General features: G+C 39.8%; 1 protein-coding gene across 1 annotated transcript in view; it reads left to right on the top strand.

Annotated features, from left to right (window-relative positions):
- The window catches only part of LOC112453030, an 83,764-nt gene that overhangs the window by 55,433 nt on the left and 6,526 nt on the right, over positions 1–21,805 (top strand). The window contains exons 2-5 of the mRNA XM_025013575.1: positions 1,549–1,675; positions 2,852–3,022; positions 21,216–21,329; positions 21,642–21,775. Of these exons, the coding sequence (XP_024869343.1) occupies positions 1,564–1,675; positions 2,852–3,022; positions 21,216–21,329; positions 21,642–21,775 (531 nt within the window). The 5' untranslated portion in view covers positions 1,549–1,563. The remainder of the gene's footprint in view (positions 1–1,548; positions 1,676–2,851; positions 3,023–21,215; positions 21,330–21,641; positions 21,776–21,805) is intronic.

Genomic DNA, 21,805 nt, shown 5'->3' with positions numbered 1-21,805 from the left:
CGATAGCGCAATTTCCAACACCTGCCACAGAGATTCCTTTAGCGAGAAGGTTATTACGAGAGGATGATTATACACGGATAAATAACTAGTCATTTGCAACGCTTATTAAATTTCTTAGAGACAAAACGGCCGATGCGTACAATTTATATGAGGCAAAAAATTCTGTCTCCCGTTCCGTTTGCGGGCTTATTGAATTCTGATAAAGCGACGTTGCGTAAAATCCGACAGATACGTAACGAAATTTTATGAGATTATGTATCTACGCTGTCACACCTCTTTAGCATGATTTGCATAAAAGATTTATGCTTAAGAACACGGACCGTGCTTGTGACAAACTGCGAAATTAAATGGATGCCAAATATCTAATTAATTTTAAGTAAGAGCTCGGACGGCATGTCAATAACGAGCTTTTGATTAATAAATAACGATCGCTTCGTCTCGCCACTTGATTTTTTTCGATCAGAAATATGCGGCATCCGTCTTTTTATCGCTACGATTCCTGCGGCAGGACTTCCGAAATTACGGTTGCGCCTGTCGTCGAAGACTGATGAAATTATTCGGCGAACGAGGTGTGATTATCGAACGGCGATTTATCACTCGAAAAGCGAGATTATAATCAATCTCGATTTATTTATACTTAATTGTGATTCATTCCTGCGATTAACACAATTTGACGGAAATTAAAAAAAAAACTCGGTATAGTCACCATGCTTGAGTGTTCCCGATAAATCGATAACCGGTATGAAACTCCCGGCGATTAATCGGGCAACTAAATGGCTCTCGGAAGAAGGAAAGGACGATTTGTGTCTCGTAAATTTCTCGCAAATCACGCCGATAGTACCGATTATGAAATGTAAAAAACGCGAGGAAAACATCGGAGATTACCGATATACCGAACCTTTCGGTATACCGAGAGGTCCAGGGTTAGGGTTAATTGCGATTTCATTTAACGTAATCATAACACTCGCCAACCGGTTGTATACTAGTAAATTTAGGATGATTACTTTAATGACTGAATTAGCATCCGTATCTTTTCAATCTTCAGCATCTACTCGTACTTATAAGATACGTGAGCGATCCTACAAAGCAAACATACAAAAAGTCTGGTATATCTACCGCGTGTGGAGAGAATTAATTTATTATCGTAGCAAAAGCGTGGCTTTTTAAGGGATATTACGTTGGCTTTACGTGTATCTCTAAATTTATATATATATCTAATAATAATGTACTAATAATATAGTAATGCTTTTCTGTGTGTGATAAATGACGCGCGTATATGCTAATATTCCTTTGACAAGCGCATACAGATGCAATGTTTAACGAAGACCGAGGGACGGATAAGATATGCCATAAATGGATATCTGCCGGAAGTCTCTTGTGTAATGTCGCGGAATTAAGCGGCCGTTAATTCACGGGATTTTCAATGACTTATCGGCCACGCCGAACGAGTGCGCTTGTTTGGCGCGCGGTTAACGAAACGCATAAAACTACCGCTTCTCTCGGATTCCCTTCGATTATTTACGACCTACATCTATTTATGTATTGCAGAATGCTGTGGGGAAAATGCGTTCTCTAGCCCTCGTTCTCACGAGCTTCAACCTCCTGCAAGTCGTCGTTCGCTGTCAGGAATTATCGGTCATCCGGCACGCCGATGGAGATATTTTTACCATCGAAGGTAAATATGTTCTGTATCAATCGGCACCGTTTCACTAATCTGTGAAAAGGGCAATTCGGGACGACGGCCGAAAGAAAGTATTGCGTTGAAAAAATGCTGTAATACAAACATTTCTTCCAAACAAGATTTTCACTCGTGGCACATCACGTTTTTCATTTCGAGACCTAATATCTATTTGCGATTTCTCGCAATGCTTTGTGGTAATGATGACATTATGACGTGTTGCATTTCGGTGGTCTGATTCGAGTAGCGCGCCTCGTAAAGCGCGCCTTCGCGATTCGCGCCGGTGATATGGCGCAAATTCCTCCGAGTGATTTTCCGGTACGCGGAAGCAAAACGGTTCGAGAGTGCCGAACAGGACGATTTTGCGCGAAATCGTGACACAACCGCTGCGCGAAATAAAAAGACGTTCGTAACGGATTAACCGTGAAATTACGATGTAACGGTTTGACAGCTGTCCGACCTGTCCTTGCTCGGCTGGATTATACGACACGTCCTGAGGATCGGAACACGTGAATTTCAACCGACGGGCTATACGTCGCATCTTCGAGAGCCTCGCGTTACTAAAAGATCCTGCGAAACACGTTTGGCACACGAACAAGTTACCGATTCTTGAAGGATTGGTTAATTGACCGTTAATGTACGATGGTGTATTTTAACGCGTGACACGAACACAGTATCAATTAAAAGTAGAAAAACCAAAGCTACAAGTTGAACGAGATAAAGTACGGAAAAGACAGTTGTAAAATCCAATTAATAAATGATAATGTATTATATCGTAGATATCAGATCAGATACTTAAAACATGTTGAAATATAAATCGATGTGTATTCGAATGGTTTTATAAATGGATTATACATTTGGAGGGAATTATCTCGGCCGAAATCTCGAATTTTATTTTAAATTAACAAACACGGTATAATGTAACTGTACGAACATATATTACTAAAACTGAAATTTATATGTATATAAACGTACGCATTAACGTATGTTTATATGTTACGTATGTAAACGTACGTTATGTATTTTTGACTTGTTAGTAATTATTAACTTTGTAAAATAAATTTTAGCGGCTAAATATCACGTTCAGCTCTTATTGTCTGAATTAAATTGAATTTTTTATATATTGAGCTTCTATAATACATATTTATTATTTATGAAATATATATGTTACAGGTTCTTGCACGGAAGCCTGTACAGTGCTTAGCAGCGGGACCGCCAGTCCTTACTCTCGGAGTTCCTCGAGCTCGAGCCTGCTTGTGCCAAACAGTTCCTGCACGTGCCAGTGTAACTTCGACTCGCCTATCTTTCGAGAGGATCTTCACATATGCGTCAACGACATCCACGGTAACGTTCCTGCAAAATTTCTTTTGTTATGAGTTATGAAGTCGTCTACCGCGCGGAGAGTGGAGACGTTGCGGCAAGTCACCGCGCGAACGTTTAGTTGCTGGACATTAATGATTTCCGACACTGCGCCTTCCGTTACAATCCTCTTGCCAGCTGGTCCAAATCAAGCAGCAAAAACTTCCGCAGCGGCGGACGCGGATTTATATGGCTCATTCTCCTGTATTTAGCTCGTCGCTGCGTGAATCACAAGCGGTATTCATCGCCGCGATCAATCTTGAATGCGCTATACTCGACGTCACTCGTGTAATTGCGCATGGCTCCGCGGACTGTTCCTCTCACGAATTATTGTTCTTCCCGTTCTACCGTTGCGAGAACAGAGAAGCCTCAAGTATTATTATTCGCAACATTTGTGCACCGCGAAACAGTAATGATATTAATTAAAGTTGGAACTCACAATCCAGGGTGTAAGGGAACACGAAATCGTGGTGTTATGAAATTCTTTATTTCTTATTTCTTTTTATGCACATGTAATGAAATATTATCATAAAAATACGGTCAGCATTGCGCGACGGCAGTGGTTCAATCTCTTCTCACTCTGACGAATATATATAATTATCTCGAGCCATAAAAGAAACCGGGGGATGTATGATTACGGCCTCGGCCTGATTGTGCCCTCTTTTCCCGCGATATTAATAATAATACGGCGATATATTATTTATTACACCGTCATTAATTTTCACACAGCCAGTAATCGGAATATCGTCCGCGTTAGGTGGTCGCCTTATGGTATCGGTGTAACAGGTGTAGCCTCCCCGGAAGTGTGTCTCTCCCTCCACATACTTATCGACACCGAGCATACCTCTCGGGTACCGTTTTTTAAGCTACCGATCGCGATTGGTCGCCGTGGACAGAGGTGAGGCCACCAAGGAGGCCACGCAAAAATGGCGTATTCAGCTCGGCCAATGCAATTTCGGGGGCTTTAATGTCTACGTACTTGCGTGGCGAACATCACGCGATTAAACTGCCATCCAAACGGAATTTGAATAATTTCCCTTCCTCTGTACTTTGGCCTCCGCCGTCTTTCTGCATTCATCTCGCCGCTCGTCGTCGGCGGGATCGATTTTTCCCCATTTACAAGTCTCTCGAACAGTTTTTGGAAAAATTGATCCAACAATAAGTGAATGCCGCATTTATGAAGAGAACCACCTTTTACACCATTCAATACTGCGCGAAGGAACGTAATTTATACGACGAAGGTGAGGCGAGGAGTAAAAGACGCGGATTCGACCCAGCGGGGTACCATCGCGTGCGCTGCCGGGGTTACTGATGAATTGCCGGGTGTGTGTTAGGGCTCATTATAATTTACAAGAAGAATCTACTTTTCGGCGGCTACACTTTTTTGCGGATAAATACGCGGGAATGATTTATTTCGCCGCATCGCCAATTTAATTATATTGGCGATGCGGCGAAGATGTTTCTTCGGGTATAAATGAACAATGTTTCCCCGGAAATTTTGCTCGACAGTCGGAGACCCCCCACTGTCGAATATACTCGTTGATATCTTAAAAAATTGCTATCGACATAGTCAGTCACGAACGTCATTTATCGTGTATGGAAATATTAAAGCAATTACATATAATTGCTTTATACATGTATTATATGTAGCAATTACATATAATTGCTACATGTATAATACACGGAAAAAAAATAATTTATTAACATTATTAGTTTTGGAAATAATCTTATTAATTCTTATTAATACGTCATGCTTTTGTTTTAATAAAATAAATATTTGTTTCACTAAGAGCCGGTTGTTCCAACCTATTGGTAAACTAACTAATAGTTAAATCATATATGTGTCTTTGTTTTTTCTTTAAATAAAACAAGGATAGACATATGATTTAACTATTAGTTAGTTTATTAATAAATTGGAACAACCGGACTTAATACTGTTATTGAATTAACAAGATTATTGCCAATTAGATCTAATGCTGTTAATACATCAATTTTTTCTGTGCATGTAATTATAGTAATCACTTTGTTTTAGCAGAGTAGCAATTTATTACGATAGAGTACTTAGTAGAATAACGCTCGAGGCGACTACTAGTTTGTTAATATATTTGAAACGTTCTTCCAGCTCTTATTTAAATTGCATATTGCATACTTCAGTAGATAATCACTTATATCTTTCCTTATGCGTGAACCATAGGCCAGATGAACTGGATAAACCGGACAAGATAGAAATCGTTATTGAAAGGTCGAGTAACGTGTAAGAGCGTGCTGCAAACCACGGCGTGAATAAATGACGTGCCCCTGCCCGTTTCCATAAGTCACCCTCGGTATGTTCTCTTAGCGAATGCACATTGAACAACAGATTCTTATCCAAACGGTAACGAGGTGCTAACCCGCGGCACATAAATCTCGGAGGGTTTAAAGAATATAAATACCGCTCATCGGGCACGCATATAGACTTTTGATACCGTTCCAATCTTTGGAACGTCCGGAGCATGCGTGCGAAGCGCGCGCTGTCGTGAAGCCTGATCAGTCTAGGAACTCTAGGAAGACTGCAGAAACGTCTCATTTGATCGTATTAAGTATTTGACACTACGGTCTTTCTTATTACGTATGCAAGGACTTAGAATGCGAGATGCGCAAAACTCGCACCGCGTATACCGGAGTCAGCGCGAGTCTCTTCCTCATCTGGCAGTCGAGCGGATTTCTCGGCGCGCGAGCATACTGCTTTCAATCGAACCGCGTCATTGGAAATGATTGCTCCAGCTGTTCGAGTGAACCGTCTGTCCGCCGCGTTTCTAAATCGTCTGCTACGCACGCGGTACGGTATTAAGCGGTGCGCACTCGGTGCATGTGCTCGGCGACTTGTTTTTATCGCGGGTCGCTTTCCTGCCCGGGTAATCCGTCTTACTTGCCTCCGACAACGATTGGGAGAACTTGAACCTTGTGACTGAATAGCCTAGAAAAAGATAAGCCTGCAGATTTGCAAGCTTCGCGTTATAAATGCGAAATTGTAGATCTAAAGTAGATCTTAGCTCACGCTTTATGCGCGGAACGTTTCAATCGTGACTAAAGATGATCGTGGTGATAAGTATTGTTAATGTATAATACAAAAATAATGGAGCCGCAAATAATACACTGATTGGCTAAAGCCAATGACACTCTTATTCGTTAATCTTTTAAACATAGGCTACATAATTCAAAGGATATTAATCAGGATTACGGAATCTTGCCTTTCAAAGACGGCATTGAAAATGAGAGAGTATTTATTCGAAGAGTAGCTGATATACGCTTTCAGGAAGCCTTCCTTCGAGCGAAAGGAGATCGTACGTCACCGATTCTGATTTATGACTTCTGTGATTCTCAAGTTATACATCTTTCTCTCCCCCCTCTCTCTCTCTCTCTCATCCTTTAACTCATTATTTGCTTCTGATATTAATTATCTCGTGTATCTTGTTCTTAATTTCGGAAAGTATATTTGACTGATCTAAAGTGGACTGGCAAATTACACTGCATTACGATGTTTATTGTAATAATCATTCATCAACCTTACAATTAGTCCATCGTCCTGATATACTCGGTATGGACTTAATCGCTTTGGACACGTACAAGGACCTATTCAGGTTATAAATTATCTCTCGTTACGATTATTTATTGGCAATCCATTATCATTCATTATTGCTGCATCTGCGGCTCTCTCGGGTGCACCAAAACACCCCAAATTACGTGCCATTGCGAGCGCGCACACCGACTTTTTAACCACTTAACGCGTCGATTTTTTTCTCCGTACCCTGTTATACTCCTCCACGAGACATAACTTATGTCGCACATCATAAGCGCCGCGTAAAATATGTATAACGGCGATGGGAAAGGGGGAGAGAGAGAGAGAGAGAGAGAGAGAGAGAGAGAGAGAGAGCGGGCGTATCGAAATTAATGCTGCCAAACTCACGCCGCGCCAGTGATAATAAGTTTCACTCCGGTTCGCCGAAGAGGCAATCGATTCTTCCTTTACTTATTGGCCGTAAATCGTAACTTATCGATTATGGAACGATTTACAAGCATTAAGACAAGAGCTTATCATGCCCGTGGCAAAAGAGTCCGCGATGTTGCACGAGAGCACCGCCGATCTAATTTTATATCGGAGAGTCGTAACACATCGGCGAAATTTTCATTTTTCACCCTCGGATTATTTTCGCAACTGAGACACAAATAAGATTGTGAAAAATGGCCTTCCGTTCCCAGATACACGAAAAAACGGCACTGTCTATCATTTCGCCGCCCCGCTATTATTAATATTAATCTGTTTACCGCTGGCGCGCGATCGGAGCTATCTCCGATCTCTCGCCGGAGCATCGAATTTACGAGCGGCCGAAGATTGAAAACGCTTCGTGGAAGTGGGCAAGTATTTGAGAAAACGCGGAGATGTTTTCTGCGTTGCACGGTTCATAATGAGGTTCATAATTTTTCGGCTTGCGCAGCACGTCAAAACAGCTTTAATTTAAGATTCTGCGACAATTGGGACAGCAACGGCAGCCGATGCCTTGTATACTTTGCACGTGAACATTTCTGCGCAAGATATAAAAGGATAAAAAGCGACACGGCAGATTTTACCCTCGTCAAAAAGGTAGCGGATGGCCAAGATATCGTGGATGTAACTCATAAATACGTTTACGGTCTTATTCCATAATTATTCAAGATTACGGTAATTAAATTTTTTCGTGTAACATCAGACTTCTTGCAATACTTTGGACAAATTGGTAATTATCACAGATCATAAAGATCGCCTCAAGTATCTTTTATTATATTGTTAGATTACTTGTCGATACTCAGGAATCGACAAGTGGCGCGAATCGGAAATACAGATTTGCGATTTTCCGATGCAGGTTGTGCCTATTAATCAGACGCTAAGCTTACACATATAATCGTTCCATCTGAAGTCGTTTCAAATTGCAAATTAGCTCAATCAGATCAAGCGGTACTCTTTGATTATCTCGAATCAACCGAAGGAATCTCAATCCCAACGTCTCAACCACGCATTGGATGATTAATTAATTTAGATTCTCGAGAATATCGTTTGATAATCTTCATATTTGTCGCGACATCTCTTTATTCTTTATTTTATCATCTTCTCATCGTAAATATGCTAAAATATTTTGCAAAATTGCACGTAAAATTTACTGCAACTTGTACTCGATTTAATTTTATTATTAAATATGCGGAGAAAGTTTGCCGTTAATTAAATTAATTAGAACGAGAGTTATTAAAGTTTAAAGCTATACGAGGACTAATCATCCTGTATAACACAAAATTAATTGAGGCGATGGCTTCTCTGTACCATCCCAATTACTTAATTTATTAGTCATTTATCGTAGCATGTGGCGGCCGATAACGAATCTACAGAGATTCATCTAAGTCGTTAATACGACAGATCGCCCTTGTATCCGCGAAACGTCATGTTTTTGCACGAGAGGCGAGATTACGGTAATCAAGTATGAAATCGTCTATCCCGCGCGGGTGTGCTGCTGCCGGCGCGGTGGAATCCGCGCGACCTCGGCGGTAACCTTGCACCAGCGCTCGTCATCAATCTTTAATTTCCACACCTGCAGCAGACAGATCCACCGCGCGTGCGAGTCGAGCTCCGTATGCGTGCCTCTGTATAGACGACGAGAGAGTCTGTGTGCGAGTAGATTCCCGAGACCCTGACCCAGGTAAGAAACGGAGATCCTCGTCTTTAATAACACACCTGGAGACATCAGTGAAAGAAGTCCATATGTTGGCTCGGGTATCCCGTATAGATTAGGCTCTAAACATCACGTGCGCATAACGCGGTGCTAAGGCGCCATTGTTAACGCGTTTCCCTCTCGCGTGTTAATATCCTCAACATTATGGTATTATATCCAGTGTGAGTCAAAGGATATTGCGCACTTTGATTTTCATCCCTCTCATACGGAGGGAAGTCTCGGGACAGAAAGAGACTCTCGGCTATATCTAAACATTTATTACGTGTTTTATGCGGTATTTGAATGATAACTTGATGTCGAAATAATATCTACGTTTAGCATGCATTTAGAAGCGTCTTAACAATATGCCTTAACAACCTGACAGCTTAATTTGTTGCCGGTTGAATGGAGCGAGCGCCACGGCGCAGGAAGAACGTGTTCGTGAATAGTGGTGTCTATCGCCGCCTTTTGAATCGAATCAATGAAATTGAAAATAGGTATCGTGCACCGTAATCAGGAAGCGGACTGTCGGTCATCCATTCGCTCGGTGAATAATAGTAGAACGCGGGACCCGTGATTTCTACGGTCGACGAGAGCCACGCTGCACCTCGCTGTGTTTATTAAGGCGACGAGCCCTATCTTGTTCGATCGTGCATTACGATGTTCAGGATGCTCAATGGACGTTCCATTGCGATCAGTACTTATCTCCGCTATCAATATTTATCTTCCTCGATGCTAGTAATTATTTTGTTTCCTCTTCGGCAAATTAACCGTTTCTAATGTAAACTTCTAAAGTGTGTAAGCTTTCGCAATTGCTACTGAGTCTTTATTGCTTCGTTATGCGCCACGTGTGTTGTATTAACATAATTTCGATTCTCTTACAGTTGAAACGTTCGTTAATGAAACAAGAATATTTCTAGCGCGAAATCTCGCGTTATACCAACAGCCTCCGTTTTTTTTCCTCGGATAATTACCGCGCGCGGGCATGAATTTCTCTTCTTCACCTCCATTAGCATGTTGTGTTTCACTCCCTGCATAAACAGATCGTATCTTCTACGCTGAGAAACAGAGACTAGAGACCTATCTGTTATTAGAGTAAGCAAATCGTGAAAGTCTGACTGTGTGATTTCGTATATACGTTTTGGGTCTGCTACTTAAGTTTCTTAATATCCGATCGAAAACACAAATGGGCAGGATTCGGGTGAGCGAAGAAGAAATATCTTTTGCCAAACAAGAAACGACTGCCACGTAAATGGGAAACAAGGCAATCGAATCTTTTCTGCTCGACTAATGATCGTTTCAGCTTTCGCTTTGCCACACGCACGTCTCTTCGTATTTTGGCTGACGAGATGCATCGCCAGCCCTAATTTGCTCCACGCGTCTCTCAACCCTCGTCGACTCACCGAGAGAAGTCGCACGACGACGTCTCTCCACAAAGTCTTCGAACCGAGATCGCTGCTGTGCGCAAACATCGCGTTTCAAAAATGAAAGGTATTCCGCTGCGGAATCGTCCACTTTGGGTCCCCTAATTGCGGGTAACGCTCACTGACACATTACGTTCTTCGCAAAGTGATGCTGTAGCCATTAACCGCGTCGCGAGTCGATCGTCAGCGGGCTGAAAACCTGCACGCAACGCGATCCGAGTTATCTCAACGCGCAGGAGAAGTTTCTTGACTCCGCGCATTTCCTTATTATGGGGATTTCTCGCCACCGCGTCTCGACCTCGTAGATAATTATAATTTTGTCGGGCGATGCGAAAAAATTGCGCTGGACGAGTAATAGGTCTCTCTGTTGTGCTGTCTCTGACACGCTGATCTTTCCTTACAGTGACTTTGCAAAGACTCCCTTCTCGTGTGGGCAGGCGCCTTATAACATTCATTTGGTGAACCTTGCGTTAAATTGCACATCATAAAAATATACCTCGAGCTGCTTTACGGCCCGTCCTACCTTGATATCCATACATTTCGCGAATTTGTCATGCTTGCATATAAAACGCATATAAATTCTCCTTCAGGGGAATATAAAATCCGTAACGGGATTTGCGATGCATTAGAGAGATGCCAGAAGTTAAAGAATATATCGCACATCGATGTTTATATTTTGCAATTAATCAATTAAATGAACATAAATTAAGAGTAATATTTTCGTGATACTTTTGATTACGTAATATTCTATATATAATTGCAAGCACAACGCTTGCAACGTTGTCGTACTCTTCAATAGTTGTAGACTCACGATCTTTTAACTTCGGTTTATCTTCGGTTTTACCATCGTTTCAGCAGCTAGGTATATCGCTCGCTCACCGCGCGCTATTCCTCGTGTGTGTGCCCATGAACCCTAGGGTTCATCTTCAAAGGTCACGCGAAGATTCCACCTCGTGGCTCGTACACCTCGGAAGCGTTCTTTCTCGCTCGGAAACCACTCCAGTAATGATGCAATCGTGCGAGAGTACGTGTTCCTCTGTTATACGTGCGAAACTTAATTTCCAGCAATGTACTCCTTGCACTACTTGCGTTTTGTTTGGCACCTGAGATTTTCACTATCACTTAGCGCGCGTTTCGATGTAAACTTGCTGAAGAAATTGTAACCTTTAACAGTAATTCTAATTTCTAACATATTAATTAAATTGCATTGCGATATAAATTGTAATACTGCACCGGGCAAAATTTAGAAAGTAATACTTATAAGACAGAGAATGGACAATTGCATATTTGAGATCCCCAAGTAAAGATTCCTGAGTTTCTTCAGAGGATAAAAATTCTTTGATCCATGTTAGACCAAATAAAGTTAAGAGAATTTGAAATGCTTGATCTGTTAAACATTATTAATTTGTTAAATATTATTTAAATATATAATGTTATGTTCAAATGTATTCAAATGATATGGTATAAATATACAAGAAAATAAGCATTTAAAAGAAATTAAATTACAGGAAGTTAATTTAAATAATCGTAAATTTTTTCATATGAATGTTTATTTCTCAAAATTAAACTTTTATTCAATTGATAATACGATACGCTAAATAATTTTATACTTTTTTTATTTATTTTATTATTGCAATAAGTATTTAATAAAAGAAATTAATAATCATTGATATGTATAATTGATATCTTAATGTGATATCTCAATCTCGTCAAAAATGATTAAAAATTACAATCGAGTACAAAAGCACAAAATGTTATAATTACACATTTTATTTATATTATAGTAAACGTATTTTATATATATGTATTTTATATGTATTATTGTATATTATTTTTTCATATACAAATTTTTCTCACTAAAAAAATGTAGAAAAAAATTATTTTTAGCAAGAAAGAAAATAATACGTCATATACAATTTACAAAGAGGACGAGCGTGGCCTAGTAGACAGCGCACTGGTCTATTGAGCCAAAGGTCTCGGGTTCGATTCTCGGTAGAGTTAGAAAAATTTTATTCGCTCATTCTCTCCTCTCGGAAGGCAATGGCAAACCACCGAGAGTATGTCTCGCCAAGAAAACTTCTCTAAAAAATATAGCCGTTCGGAATCGGCGTTAAACTGTAAGTTCCATATACAATGTGTATAATCTACGTGCGCAACACATGTAAGTATATGAAGAGAAGTCACCACGCTCGGACACGAGTAATAGGACTGAGGATGATGATGACAATTTACAAGCTGATATTATAGAGATATCAGCAGAAGAAAGAAATAGTGGGGGAAAAAAAATTGAAAAAATTAAAATTGAAAGATTGTTTGGCATTAATGCGTTATGGATACAAAAGTTTCGTTATATCCTTTCTGATAATCGATATCTGCCCCTGTTATTAGGTCAAACTGTCTGTAGTAGATATATATTGATATACTATCGCATGAACAGACCACACATCTACTATATACAAGTACTACAGACAGTGGCCTCATAACAAGATCAGATAACGATCATTAGGAAGAATATAATGAAACTTTTGTACCCATAACGCATTGATGCCAAACAATCTTTCTATTTTTATTTTTTTTTTAATTTTAATTTCATGTGTCGAAAATAAATTTTCAATTTAAAAAAAATTTTTCCCTTTCACTATTTCTTTCTTCTGCTGATATCTCTATAATATCAGCTTGTAAATTGTCATCAAGGGCTCCAGGGAGAATCGCGATGGCCATTTGCCTTGCAACTCATAATCTCCTCATATAACTCTGGAAAGAATAGAAAGATGCGGGGTTGTTTTGGATATGTTGGGCCGTCAAGTTTGACGATATTGCCATATTTATCACGCAGCATCCGCATTAGTGTTGGAACATTCACATTATATTCACCTGCATCGTTTATGCCAATAATTGATTTTTATGTAAATAAAAGATCAATAAAAAAATATATTTAAATACTTAATTTACATTTGTTTCATAGATAACTAGATAACGGATCTAATTAAGATTATATTCTGTTAAGTCTTCCATTAAAAATAATGAATCCGATATTAGAATAATTTTAGATAAATTAATAAGAATTAATAGACCAGTTATAAAATATAGATAAATATAAAGTGTAAATATATTTTGTTTTTATTTTTATTTTAATGTGTCAGAACCAAAAAAGTTTGCATATGTTAAATAACAACACACAAAAACTCTAAACATGTAAAGTAACTCGAATCTGTTTATAATCTATTATGATTCTGTAATAGCGATTCTTACATTATTTCAAAGGATAGAATACAACTATTCTTGGTGTAGATATAAATTTGAATTTGAATAGGAACGATTAACGGTATTTCATCATTTCATACATGGACGAAATAATTGTTATCTATAAAAGGCATAAATCTGAAGCTATTGCCAAGTAAAGGTAGTACTTTTGGACCAGGAATATCCTTGGTCGGCCGTACGTATTGCCAGTTTGAATTGTCAGTGTTCGCTGTTTCAAATGTTCCCCTCGGATACACTTCCCACTTTGATCTTGCGCGACATAGCGTTTTCGATGGCAAACGCACATCGTTAATTCCGTGAATAAAAAATCTGGTCCGTAGCACACTTATCGCATTTCTTTAGACCTTCTACAACGTAATATTAAACGATTTTTACAAGATTATTAACTCAAGTATACTTATTCAATATGTATAATTATACATATTGATATATATTATAGATTAATATCGGCGATTACGCGAATATCCGAATGACTTTATTAACCGTCGTTAAACTGGAAATTAATTAATTTCGAAAATTGAGGACAATATATATATTTGCAAGTAACAAGTTGGATTATTGATATGATTCTAACTAAAACCGAGTTAATTACCATATTTATCATCAAATTGCATAATCTGGACTCTTTTCTGCCTCGCATGCGATCAAGTCGATTATTGCAAGATCGCAAATTGTATAGTTTTAGCGTTTTAGTCAGCCATTCGATTTCCATGTTTCAACGCACGCGGTACGCGCAAGAAATATTCGACATAACGGAAGCAATATTGCAATACATGTATAAACGAAATAAAAGATATCGAACGTGCGCCTTCGCTCGTCCGGCATCGCTCGTAAATTATCGTCTTGGTCCGTGCCGTGGAGATCATCTCGGCAGATGGTCGGTATATCACGCTGGACCACAGCCATTGATGACTGCGACGACGACTATAACGACATCGGCGACTGTGTCGATCAAGAAGCGAGCGCATTTGCACCCAATGAATATTAATCGCGCGATATAATCTGTCACCGGCATTGCAATTAGCGCCGATAATGACAGCGTTTGGTCGCGGTGCGACGTCCGGTGTCACGACGAGTGCCAGCGAAGATGGATCCCCTGGGTTCCGATGCGCATCGTGGGGGGACTTTAAATCATCGGGATGCTAATGCAACGTGAAAATAGCTATCTTAAAACGACAGGCCCGATGACTGTGCGAGTCGTATTGACTCCGAAGATGGATCGCGCAGCGGTGCACAGCGCTATCGGAGACCAGATCTCGGAGATTACGAGTTTTTGCCGCAATACGGGAATGGTATTGATTTCAGGAAAAGTACCATCATTAATTCTTCCGTTCTATGATACGAGCTATCACTCATACCGCACTGTATTAGTTGCTCTATTGAATAATAAATTTTTAATCGACATAAGAAATTGAGCAATTGTGTGAATAACGGTTTGTGTGATTTTTTTTCGTAGGGGAAATGAAATATATGTGTGTACAAATCGTTTGACTGTTGCAAATAAGTGCGAGAATAAGAATAAGCGCGTCGGGAAGCAATTACGATAAATAAATGAGGATGTGAATTGGAATTTCAGCTTTGGGGCTAATGGTCACTGGAATTCTCGTTCTCAGGCTGTTGGGGCAACGAATGCGCGAGCAAACGTCGCTGTAAAACATATATCCTTGTAACGCGTACACCATGAAGACAACTTGCATTACATTTAGTTTTTATCCTACCAGAATGAATAAGGATGACTTCAGATGTTTCGGAGACACCGCGATGTCTCGGATTCGGTCTGATTCACTGCAAGAAAAAGTTGTTGCACACATAATTATCTCCCTATCTTATTATCTTAACGACATTAATATATTATTTAAATTAAAATAGAACGGTAGGAGAGAAAGAGGGAAGATATAAAGTCGTCGGACCTGTATCTTTACGTTTCTAATGATTAACGATTTGGGTTTTAATGGGACACACGATTTTTATGCAATTAATGAACATGGAAAGAGATTAATAATATTAAGATTTGTGATGTGCATACACGGCACCGTAAATTCCGTGCGACTGATGTTCATGGGAACACGAGAGAACATCGTTTTACCTAATGACTCGATGTCACCGCGTATGCATTAAAATCCGTTTTCGTCTTCCCGTACCCACCAGAACGAGGTGCGCCACAGTTTTCGCGCGACCGGTAATGCAAGTAACACTCCTCCGTGGCGTCTGGAAAAATCGCGATAATTGATGGGGGGTCGTTACGGAAAACCAAGGTTCGCAAGATAGGTGCACCCCTCGGTGAGCCTTTCCCAAGCTGTTGACTTGACTAATGTGCGCGCACGCCTGAATGCGACGGTCCAGAAAGATATACCTTTGACGCCATAATCCGTGAGGCGAGGCACCATTAACACACTTGACTATCGCGTCGTGGCGATGTTTCTTCGACGTTGCGATAACAAACGGGTCTCTAGGAAGAAATCGAACGGTCAGTTTCTTTTTCGTCGAGTTATTCACGCGTTTTGAGGTTTGTTGATTATCGAAATGTTTCTGGGTGTCTCGAGCGAAGTCAAATAGGATATTCACTCTAGACATTTCTACTCTGAAAGATTTTTACGGGTTAAGATAATCTCTAGCTACTGTGACGCGCTTTGTGAAATGCATGTCGCAGCGCTCTTGCCACCTTTTTAGAGAATGACACGTTCCTGCGCGTTCTGTAGTACCCAGGTACCTAGGTACAGAATCGATAGAATCAAGGTGGAAGACGCCACGTTGGCCTCTTCGGGGCCAAGCGGTCGTGTCAAGCGTATACGGCTCTTGTACGGCTCTTTCCAAGGCCACGCGCGAGCCTGTTTTGCAACCAATAAATAAGCGATTCCCGAGGATAACTTGTGCCACCAATGGCAGAAGAACGAGAAAGCAAGCGTGGCATTTGCATCGGTGCGCCACGGCGATAGAAGAAGTACCGCAAGAAACAATGTGCAGCGGTGCTGATTTCCCTCCGAAGAGAAAGGCAGATGGTCTCGTGGTACACGATCCGGCTTCTGCTTCAAATCCATTAGGCGTGTTTGCGAAAGGAAGCTTTTTACTCTGTTGATCTGATTGTAGAATACAAAAACTTTCGTTTTTATCTAATTGTATTTATCCTTGATCGTAGGTTTGTGTCAGAATTACCGAAAGATAAAATGTAAAATTTGTTTAGAAAAATTCCAAGTCCCAAATTTTAATGTACGTAACGTTCTTAATTAGGGAAAATTTTGGAAATTCTTATATTCGAAAGAAGTATTTTGTCATCATTATTATTTATTGGATATTCAAGCATTTTTTTCTATATATTTAGATAAGAATTTTATTTCATATCTTCGCGGATGACAGTTTCCACATTTTTTTCCTTCAACGATAGTCGGCAAAGATTTTTTCCTACAACTCAGACTTCGTCGATTGACACTTCAATATTAATTTCACAACCAATCAAACGAATGACACTGCAATCTCCTCGTGTGTCAATCTCAGCGACAGGTGTCAAGGCCAGTCGCGCGATACGCCGCGCCGCGCCGGTAGCCGGAAGTTGCGCCTTCGACTGATGCCTGCCGCTGCAACGGATGTTGAATGATAATGATTTGATGTAGTTACGTAGTTAGGATTCTTTCGTGACGCGTAATGCGTCAGAAGCCGGAATACGTCAGAGATGTTCGCAAATTGAAAACGCGATGCCCATCGCGAATCTCTGCCCATCTTGTCTATTCACGCGGATCGACAACGTTCGGCGCGGAGATTACCGTCCCCGCTTAATTCTTTCGTCAGAGTACCATCAAATCGATCCGGCGGAAGTAATTCACGTCTACGATGGTAAAATCGCGCGACCATCGCGGTGAAAATTGACTGAACTCGAGACACAACCCGTCGAAACGCGTCAGGATTTCAACAAACCTTAAAGCTTTAAAAAATTGATCGGTCTGCTTATAATTTCTTGGCGTTTCAATCATGCGTGTTTTTGCGCTGCGACTGCTGTCATCGATATAATCGATGATGTTATGCACGTGCGTATAGTGCGCCACGTTTAGCAATCATCGCAATCATCGCAGTAGGAAGCGCCCAGCTCGTTGGACGCTAAGCAAGTACTTGTTAAACTAATTTGCTGATTATCGCGGCGTGTCATCGAAGAAACGCCGTGATGAAATCTGCCTCGCGATAGATGACATTTACACAGTTCCCTAACCAGGCATTACGTACTTTCATGATTTCAGGGATTATAATTACGGTAGACGTAAAATAATTTGTATGTTATACGATCCTCGTTTTAAATAAAGTTTGAAATAACTTTGAAACATAAATACGCAAGCTTTCAATATTAGAAATTAGTAAGAAATAATAGATTATTTTTGCAGATAAGTATACATTTGAGACACAATTTTGTAGAGACAAAAAAAGAGGCATTTATTGATTTCAGATATTAAATAATAGATTTGTTATAATATATATATATATATACATATATATAATATGTTTACGAGCACAGGTGTGCGCTTGGGGCAAAAGTGCGGCATACAAATTCACGTAATCGCAGTTAATTAATTCGCCAGACATATATACGGCGGTCCGTAATCAGTTATTTAAATACCGGTAGAGAAACACGCGATCGTCGCAAAAATACGAGGAAATACGCCGTCAGTGGTGCGCAGGAGGTGCGTACCTAACTGCAAGCAATCAGGCTTATCGAAGTCCCGCGCGACCGTAAGCCGCGGCAATAGCTTTCGAGCGAGATGACACTATCTATCACCTGGCTCATAGAGAACCGGACGCCGCTTCTAGTTTCGTGGATTCATCGTCGTCGTCATCGTCGTCGTCTTACGCGGGTCAGAGTTCAATCGCGGCCGGGACTGTCGCTGATTCTTGCTTCGCCGGGGTGAGCTCGGCGATCGTTAATCAGCCGGTCGTTATCCAACGCTGAATCGCGCGCAGATCCCAGATCCCGTAGCCGGGATGCCAACGGGAGTAAGTAAGCCGATCCTCGTACGTAAATCGAGAATTGAGCGGACGACTGCTCGACGGTGTTAATTATCGCCGGCTATAATAGATAAATGTAAATCAGCCCGGACCATGTTTCTTACGGAGCGAGTTCGGTCCGAGAGACTGGTACATTTTTTCTCGCTGGATTCGCGTTTTTCTCAAGGGAGTCGCCGAAGAGATAATTTGACGAATAATCGTTCAAGATCGTCCACCTCGAAAATTTAAGAATGGACAAGTTGTCATAAATCGCCAATAACTCCTTAAAAACGTAAATTATTTTTTCAAAAATATTTATCTAATAGTCTAAGAAACAGTTTTATTTATATATATTACATGAATTACACTGAACCAAAAATGTACATGAATGTAATAAAAACATTCATTATAGTAATAAAAAATTCATTAAAATTGGTCCAATAAATTAATTTATTATCATAATGATTTATGGTTTATAAAAGAATAATTTGAATACTGAACTATTACTACAATTCATTGTAACAATAAATATATACATTGAAAAATCTGCCATGGATTCATTATAATAACGAAAGACTTCGTTGAGTCAATGAAAAATTCTTCGACATTTCGATACATTGGTTCAATGAATGTCGTTCATTGCAATGATTCTTCAAGTGTATAGAAGAATTTAAAATTAAATATGAAAATTTTGTGCAAATTAAAACAAATCGGTTTAATTTTGCGAATCTATAGACAAGCTGTAGATAAAGATCTAAAGAAAGCACATATTCTGTATGTATCCTCAAAGTAAAATAAGTACTTCCGTTATTATGACGCCGACTGCGATCGCATAGAACGAAAAGATACTATCGTGCGAATATCGACTTTCGTGCATCATCAACTGCAGGAATCTCGCGGGCGTCCTGATGCATTATTTATAAACGATCGACGGCCATTGCGGGGTAACTTTAGTACGGAGAATGTAAATTCGCGACGTCCAAACGGACTCCTTCGACGAAGTTCAAACAGGTTCTGCGCATCGCTGCGCCACGCTGTAATTAAATCCAATAGACCCTACTGCCGATTTATTGCGCTCTTTATCCAATAATGTACAGCACAAATTAGAAATTGCAAGCGTACACCTTGCGCCGAGCGTTACGCGCCGCGCAAAATTGGAGGGTATGGAATTTTGTATTCGGCCCGTTCGGGGAGCATCAGTGCCGAAAATTAATTCGAAGAAGGCGTTTGCATAATCAAATATGCAGTTAACCAAATTTGTGAGGACTCCATACGCTTTCAGACCGATATAAATACTTCTCGGTTAACATCTCCCTTACTTAAAGTCGTGTTTAATTCACGATCTCGAAGAAAAAGTATACTGCGTACACAGCACATGTATTTTTAATAAATGTTGCATAAATATTGCATAAAAATTTTCTTATTACACGCATATTTTAATCATTACATAAATTGATTATTGATATGTTAACATTATAAGGCCCGGTTGCACCAATGTCGTATAATATTTAACTTTAGCTTAACTCATTCTTCGCCTCTTCAAGGGGACAGAAAGAGACGAAGAGTAAGTTAAGCTAAAGTTAAATATTATGCGATGTTGGCGCAACCGTGCCTTAAACAAATAAAAAATATCTTTTTCTCCTTCTTTTTTTCTCTTCAAATATAATATAATAATGGGTAACTCAATTTGGCGATCAGTTTAATTACTTATCGATTCTTCACACTGTTACAAAGTATCAAACAACTAAAATACTTATTGTAACAAAGAAAGAGAATCAAGCTTTTGTCTTTAACAAATTGTTAATTACTTATATTAAATAATTGCCATTTTGACAATAAATGTTAATCGTCACGCAGTTATTGTCGTCAAAAATCTCAAATAACATTGTTCAAGAATGTGAACATTAATATTTAATTATTTTTTGTAAAGCGTTGCAGAAGAATAACAATCTTTTCTTTATCAACTTAAAAATTATATGTTACATTACATTCGTGACGCGTTCATGTCGTGCAACTGCCGCTTCACAAATACGGTAATAAGCCTGTCATATGATTATGTGTACACTTTTCTCAGAGACACCTCGTTATGCTTTCCGAACCATGGTTAAAAAAAAAAGAGAAATTGCCCGATTTTGCAGAGCACTCCTCACGGAGTTCGTATTCGTGCAGACTCGCCGCGTTTCCCAGAGGTTCTCGAGATTTTCGATGTAAGCCGGATCCTCGTAATTTATTCAAATGTGGGCAAAACAGCGGGGCTGGCCGAGGGCGATATTTTGCTCGAAATTACAAGCTGTCTTGCGCATTCGAAATTGTTGGGTAAAATGGACGTGTGATTGCATGGAAAAAACTATAATAGTCGCCGTCGCCAAAGACACCTCAATTCTGAGTGTTTTCCTGAAAAACGCTCATTTGTAGAGTTTACGGTTCCCGTAGCTTCTTTTATTGTATATAATATATGAAATTATATATTATACAATCCGCGATTATTTCTCTGTATCAAAGTATCTCGACGTGTTGATTAGAAATTATTTTATCAATTTTATCAACAGCTTCATCAATGAAAAATTATGTTTGATATAATCCGGTGATATAAAATATCTAATAAATTCTTTTAATATATTGACCAACTTATTTGCATCTTTTTTCATCGAATAAATTAATTTACATGTTAAATATTCATACATCGTCCACATATTTATGCAATAATTTTGATGATCAGCGTAATGAGTGTTATATATAAACGTCTGTTATAATTTGCACAGGTATTTTTTTAAACCGAGTTTAATGTACAATAATTTTTATGTCCAGAGTGCAACGTTGCTGGATTTGTCAACAGCAACGGCCACGTGGAGAAAGTACCGTATGTCTTCTTACCACAGCAAGGGCAGATAATATATCCGCACGCGGAGATTCGTTTCGAAGGTAAGTTCGCAGCGTTGAATAAAAATTAACAATGAAGATGGCACTTATTTTCGTTACGTAAGAATGGACTGAGATTTTTGCACGAAGCAAAACAGTCCTATATTAGCAAAAAAGATGAATCGATCGCGATTGCTTTTTCTCAGGATAAAGAAATAGTATGCGGTGAGTTTACCGCACAGCCTTCATAAAAATTCACTCGGCGCGGCGCCTCTCCAACAAAATTCCCATCGGCGTTTATTCCGCTCATTATCTCCTGCCTCGTTTCTTTTGCACGATCGCTTAACACGGACATAAATTATCTTCCGAAACTAGGTGTGACCACTCCTGTATGCGGGATCGCCGGTGCTCAGCAATTGGGAAGGACGGGATGGTCCGAGTTGAGGAACCTCTCCAACGCCGAGCCGCCCTTCAGACTGTTCCGAGACGAGGGCAGAACGTTCCTTCAGGTTGGTGAGAGAGAGAGAGAGAGAGAGAGA

This window comes from Temnothorax curvispinosus, unplaced genomic scaffold, assembly GCF_003070985.1.
Source record: "Temnothorax curvispinosus isolate PA1 unplaced genomic scaffold, ASM307098v1 QBEX01003939.1, whole genome shotgun sequence".
Classification (NCBI taxonomy): Eukaryota; Metazoa; Arthropoda; class Insecta; order Hymenoptera; family Formicidae; genus Temnothorax; species Temnothorax curvispinosus.
Note: the sequence above shows the minus strand (reverse complement) of the source record. Positions and strands in the feature narration are given on the sequence as shown.